This window comes from Dermacentor variabilis, chromosome 4 (assembly GCF_050947875.1).
Source record: "Dermacentor variabilis isolate Ectoservices chromosome 4, ASM5094787v1, whole genome shotgun sequence".
Taxonomy (NCBI): Eukaryota; Metazoa; Arthropoda; class Arachnida; order Ixodida; family Ixodidae; genus Dermacentor; species Dermacentor variabilis.
The window spans coordinates 140,791,959-140,798,981 of record NC_134571.1 but is presented as its reverse complement, the minus strand read 5'-3'; the positions used below and the strand labels follow the sequence as shown (position 1 = coordinate 140,798,981).

At 47.0% G+C, this 7,023-nt stretch overlaps 1 protein-coding gene across 1 annotated transcript; it reads left to right on the top strand.

Annotated features, from left to right (window-relative positions):
- Positions 1–2,279: 2,279 nt before the first annotated feature.
- On the top strand, positions 2,280–2,924 carry LOC142578362 (amine sulfotransferase-like). The gene has a single exon (XM_075687758.1). It carries the CDS (start codon positions 2,280–2,282, stop codon positions 2,922–2,924), a length of 645 nt encoding a protein of 214 aa, XP_075543873.1.
- The last annotated feature ends 4,099 nt before the right edge of the window (positions 2,925–7,023 follow it).

The window sequence follows — 7,023 nt, the reverse complement described above, 5'->3', positions numbered from 1 at the left end:
GTACGTTTACATGTTTATACTGCCGGTGTGCCCACTTCAATAGCATTGTCGCAACTTACTACAACCAATCCTACAAGTAGACTCCATCAAACCAATTCCTATTGAAATGTCGGCCTCACGGCCTGTTAATTTATCTCATACCCGTATACCGTGTTACCACTGGCAACAAGAATGATGATGCAACTACTTCAGCAGCAGCTTATTCGGATGTCACCCGTACCGGTTTATAATCTTTGAGCTCCTTTCTTTCCCCCTTGTACTCTAATTAACACACAAAGCGCACAACTTGAACGAGGGACCATTCTTACAGAGATGCTTATCTATATGCAAACAGTGCGTATTTAATCTCATCGTTATTTCCACCTCTTCTACCACTGATGCACATCACAACGTCACATGGTCGATTTATATTTTACTATCACCTTTTTCAACTTTGATCTTCCAACACACTCGCTTGCGGAAACCATTGCGACTCCACAGCACATCATTTCAATGTTCACACGTTAGCATAGTCTATCGCATAATTTCTAAAGGATGATGCATCCGTATAAGTCACTCCTGGCATGTACAAGCCACTATCAAGAGATAAACGAAAGAGGGCTCTTCTAATTTCTTTCCTATCAGAATCTCTCACTTTTCCGACCTCACCTCTATCTTATGACGTATGTGGACTTTTAGCATAATTTTTGTAGCGTTCAACCTGTCGTACCTCTTACTCGAGTCAACAAAGGTGCAGCATGGTTCTGGGGTTACGGAGGGACGACAAGTGGCACTTTCACTTCCACTATTTTTTTCTTACTTGTACTGACAATACCTCTCAGTGTTTTTCTGCTTTTCACCTTACCCTTTTCTGGTCACCTGTCTTCAACGCCGAATTTTTCGCTTCCCTTCCCTCAACTGACGATCCATGGACAACTCTTTTTCTTCTCGTACACCGACCTGGACCTCTGCACTCTTTTTACATCATTTATTGTTTCCTTACGAATTGTTTTTCCTTTCCTCTTGCATGCCTGATGTAGCAATCAACTTTGTCGGACGGAGATCAGGATTTTGGAAGATTCCTAACGCTGATGCTGCCTTTCGGCCAGCAGGAGTGGGGGAGGGGGTGCACATTCTTGAGGTGCACACGCGCTGCGAACATAAACAGCTGATTCCCGATAAATGACTGAACATGCCTGTCACACATTTAACTGCACCAAAGGCTATTCAGGTCTCTGAGCTACCCTCTCAGTTAACAAGCACCACCCTAGCATGTCGGTTGGGTCGTAAAATAGTGCGAACCCTCTGGTCGGGTTCGAAGTTTTATACCCGGACCAGGACGCAGTTTCCTTCGCCTGACGAGCTTTCCTTCTGTAAACCCCTGAAGGGTTTCCTTTGCAGCTACGTGCTACAGTCGAGTCGGTGAAAATTTCCCTTTTCATAAATGTTCCTTATCTTGCTTGCGAAAGTTTTTTGTGATAGTGATAGATGCCAGTGAAATTTCTTAAATATATTGTCTTTTGGTACACTCCACGTAAATTGCTATTTGCGGACGCAAATTCACACAGGTCAAGAAATCTGTCAGAGGGGATTCTTGAAAAAAAAATGCGACAGAAGGTACTGTACACTTCATAATAATAATATTTGGGGTTTTACGTGCCAAAACCACTTTCTGATTATGAGGCACGCCGTAGTGGAGGACTCCGGAAATTTCGACCACCTGGGGTTCTTTAACGTGCACCTAAATCTAAGCACACGGGTGTTTTCGCATTTCGCCCGCATCGAAATGCGGCCGCCGTGGCCGGGATTCGATCCCGCGACCTCGTGCTCAGCAGCAAAACACCATAGCCACTGAGCAACCACGGCGGGTGTGTACACTTCATCGCGCAAGGGCATGAAATGAAGCCAGTGTTGTGACGGAAAGTGTCGTAATGAACATCATTATTTTGTTCATTTTTCGCAGCCACAGGGTGGAAATCAACCTCATGTCCACAACAAAGCCATTCGCTCAAAACATTGATGGTGTCCCAAGAAACCCGCATTGCGACCCTGAAGTCCTTAAAAGAGCGTTGGAGTTCCGCGCACAAGAAGGCGATCTGGTCCTGCTTTCATTTCCCAAAACCGGAACGCACTGGGTCCTTTATATTGTGCAGCTTATTCTAAAGGAAGGCCAACCCATCACAAGTTACGATGAGTTCACACAAAACATGATATATCTGGGGGTGTCACACCCTGACGACTTGAAACAAAGCCTGCCACTGCGTGTGATCTCATCGCATTATCCCTTGAGAAAAGAGCTAATGAGCAGCGAGGCAAAGTACATCTACGTGGCGCGGAACCCTTGGGACGTCTGCGTGTCGTTCTACCACATGGCGACAAGTCTCAGCGCCTACCGCTTCCAAGATGGCACATTCGACCAGTTCTTCGATGCTTTCCTGAGCGAGGACGTCGCAGGTTGCGGGAACTACTTCGATCACGTGGTTTCCGGATATGAGCTCAAGGACATACCCAACGTGTTTTTCGTGACATATGAGAACTTGACGAAAGACACCCGAGGCACTGTTCTGAAGCTTGCGCGCTTCTTGGGAGTCAGCTATGCAGCAGATTTGGAAAAAGATAATCGGCTGCTTAATGAGTTGCTTGAACGATGCTCGGCCGATCACATGAAAGAGACGATGGTCGGGGACCTCAACAGAAACTCAAATCCTAGTATCGACAAGCTGCTGCGGCGCCTTGACGAGAATTGCAAAGATGGACACAGCGGAGACAGAAAGAAGTACTGCCTCGTAAGAGAAGCCAGAGTGGGTGGGTGGAAGAGGTACTTTTCACGGGAACAGCTGCGGCGCTTGGAAGAAGCGATAAAGAAGGTGGAAGAAATATCGCAGGTGATGGAGCTTTGGAGTGATATACATGAAGAGGCCACTGCGGCGTTAACTGCGAAATAAGCAATAAAGGTGTGAGCATGAAAAGTTGTCAAGAAATTTCCGCCTTTTTCCTTTGTTTCTTTGAAGAATACTTTCAACTAATTTCATCTAAAAATGTCATTCTCTGTCACTTCGAGGTGCAATCAGCAGTGCTGAAGATAAGTATCTCATTGTGTGCTTTATTCAGGAACATAAAGAGGCAACAGCCGCACCTGTTCAAGGTTGTCGATTGGAAGCCTCCGAGTTTACCAATGATGTGTATGGCAATGAATGTTTTCGTAGTTTGTGCTCGTGGCAGCTTTTTGGTTTGACTGGCCCCGACGGGGGGAAGCTGGTTTATTGACGCCTGCCCGTCTCAGTTGTTCGACAGAACATATATATATATATATATATATATATATATATATATATATATATATATATATATATATATATATATGTATGTGCATGTATGTGTGTATGTATGTACGTATGTATGTATGTACCCGAGCCGGGGATACCCGAATCTGTCGTCACGTCAATGGAACTTCAAACTTCCGTGTTTTGCATGCAAAATTTTTTGCTCCTGGTAAAACTCTGGACGACGCTCAAGCTTCGATTTTAAGAGTGGAACACGACAGCATTCAAAGATTCCTGGCTGCGTTTTACGCTTTGCAGCAACTGCAGCTCATGCAACCCTAGTGTTTACCGCGAAACGCTGGCGGCGAACGCTGTGCATGAAGGCGAGCTTTCTGGTAGAAACGCGGCCTCTTCCGTGAGCCGATCTCCTGTTATTGTTTGACACATTTAATATTTCAGTCTGAGAAGATCTAACATAAAAGTATGCATTGTCGGTTTTTTTATGACATTTACTCGTCGGTTGTCATTACAAGATTCTGAGGAATAATTTTGTATAGAATAAAAGGCAAGGTATGAGCAACCTTGGTGACAGAAGAGCGGTTGGGTATTGTTACGATTTACCTACGGGGGCTGGCGATCTTGCGGGGAAGGGACCTCCGAACCCCTGCCTGCCCGCTGCGGCAACTCTCTGTGTAAGGACGACAATGCGCCTCGTCAACAGCCGTACGGCGCCGGTATGTCTAGGCGTGGTCGGCGGACCAAGGATCGTTAGTGGATTCGCCGTCGCCGTCACGGTTTGTTTGGAGCGGAAGAGCTCCTGGAAGAAGATGTTTTGCGGTGCGGTTTTACGGGCCCCAGAAGCCGTCAGTTAGTGGACAGACGCGGTGGCCATTGACTGCGGGTTCAACTCTGGGGTCACGAGGCGCCTGCTCGGGGCAAGACCCCTGTCTGCGAGAAACCCTCTCGCCTCAGTGTGTTCAGTGAATCCTGTGCGGAAGTATGTGTGTAAACCCTCCCCCTCAAAGGCGGGTCGGCTATGGTGACTTTAGGCGCTCCGATTGGTCGAAGGTTGAACGGCCGTTTTCCCTCACCTAAGGATCTAGGGAGGACAGAGTGTTTTAAGGAGCCGTTGCGCGGCTGCTGGGTCTGCATTCTCTTTCATTCATGCTAGACTGATGAACTGTAACTTTCTCCACCCTTCATGTAGATATTGTAAATAAACCCGATATTCCTCGTTCTCGATGACAGCAAGTCGTTCCCTTCAACAACTTCCTCAGCGTGGATGACTTGGACGACGGCATGGGCCAGCTACCATCTACCTCGTGGCCGACCCCAACCCTTACAGTATGCGTAGTTCGAAATTCTTTTTTGTCGATACAATGTCCGACGCAGGACGCCGACGTCGTATTCTCTGCGACACGGGGCCCTTAACGCTATCGCGTTAGTACTTCATTTAAGATATGTGAGACGTGATCATGCCATCCACTGTGTGTATTTATGAAACAAGACCGAAGTGATGTAATCTATCGCCTAAATATAGAAAACCTAATGTCTGCAAGGGAAGACAAACTTTTCACCAGGTAAAAAAATTTGCGAGTGGCTCTGCTATCGCCAGTGGAGCCAGTAGAGACCAGTGAAGTTGGGGTAAATTAATGCTTCAGAAAAATCCATGCCGTCTTGGTTTCGGTTGGGAGGCACGGTATTTGAGGCACCAGTAGCAACAGAAGCGACTGGTTGAGACGTCATATGCGTCGGTGTCGTGTGACAGACGCTGCGCCGACCCGACGAAGCGGCCACCGCCGCGCATTAGCTCTGATACACGTTAGCTCTGACTCCGTGTACCTGGTAGCGTCTTGAAATCCGCCGACGCGAGCGCGCAGGTTTTTATCGGAGAGCAATGACGTCACACCACCTGTGTCCCCACCTCGCAGCTCCTTCTCCCCCGCTAGGCTCTACCCACCCTCGCCGCGTCGCTATGCTGCGCGATGCTATATTGATAGTCTGCTTTCACTCTCTCTCAGCTCTCTTGCCCCCAGCTCGGCGCAGCGGCGGACGTTAAGAGAAACCCAGCGAGGTTCTAACAGCTCCACTGTAAGAATAGAATTTTGCGCCCGGGTGCCCATGCGACACGTAACGCATGTAAATGACGAGGCGCCGGACCGTATAAAAACAACGATATGTGAGTGACTAGATGCAGTCAGAGAGAAGCACTACAGTAATGGATCGTTTGTTTCTACTGCGGTTGGTATGCAAAAGTATAGTTTGCAGACAACTACAATTACGACAAAAGATTGCGCCGTGCATGTCGGAGTGAAGTGCGGGAACCAAGAAAGCAAAGATCAATTCAGACGCAATGAAAAATATTTTCTCTGTCTTTTTCTTCTCATTGAGAAGGAACTTGAAGAATTTCGCACTTTCACGCGAAAGGCGATGTATTGATTGCGATAGGAAATAAATAACTAAACTACAGAAAGTAACCTTCCTACCATTGCAAAGAGCGCGACAACGGCACTCATATTAAGGAAACACACTATGCGGGCGCCGTGTTCCCTTAATCTTATACCCCTGTCAAGGGGGCAAGTTAAGTGCACTTAGGGGGAGTGCACTTTAGGACCTTGAGTCATACTTTAGGCAACGCGCTTATTAACGGGAAAGGAGAGTGCACTCGCAGTAAAAAAAATGGCGACAGACTAAGAGCGCGTTTTTTGTAGCTGTAAACTAACAAGAGAAAGCTTCTAAAAAGTGATTGTTTTAAGTATAATTATATATAAAAACAAACTTCATCTATTTGTCTCAACAAAAAAACTAAGATTTTTTATTATAAGTGCGTTGCAAGTCAATGCTGGCCAAGACGAATGCCTAGCCAATCCAGAACAACATGGGGGCGTGCGGCGAGGCGGCAATTGATCCTGCTAGAACAGAACATGAGCGAGTTCTAGGCTACTATCTGTGCGCGAGAACCCGGCGTCAACGGCAAGAACAACTAGACGATGACCTTGAAGACGCAGAAGCAACGTTCAGGTACTTGGAGGATCAGCTTATGGCGAACGATTTGGCCATCCTGACCGTCCTGGCAGAGTATTATCCTTTCACCCATCGGGAACGGAGGCGCTATGTGAGGAGTGACACATGGTTTCAGGACACTTTACCCAACCTCAGCGAATTTCATTTCAGACAAGCGCTATGTGTGTTTCCCTCCACCTTTCGGTACATAATGGAATCGTGCCGCCCGGTCTTTGAGCGGCAAACCACCAACATGATGACGTCGATCTCTGTGGAAAAACGTGTCGCAGTGGGGCTATACCGCTTGTGCTCTAGCGCCGAGGACAGCATGATTGCCCACCTCTTCGGAATAGGTCGCTCCACTCTGAATGTTCTACATCAAGAATTCTGTGTCGCCGTGATGGACCTTCTTGAAGGGGAATGGTTACAAATGATACATCCCAACAAAATTAGTGCCCACATGCGTGAATTCTACGACTTCACAGGCTTCCCGGAAGCTATTGACGCCTTGGATGGCTGCCACTTTCCTGTCTGGCGGCCGAAAGAGCATGCCACGGAACATCATAATTACAAAGCCTGGTAGGTCCCTTCGCCTATGGCAAAATAAATTTTGCAATTAGCGCGATTCTATATCATAATGACGCTGAAAGGAATGGCAGTTTTCTCCGCAGTTAAGGACTCCTGCGGGATTCTATATCGTACTATACATATCAGGCATTGTATATGTAAAGATGCAAAAGTTGTCTACAACATAACAGCATGCATACTTAATAGTATG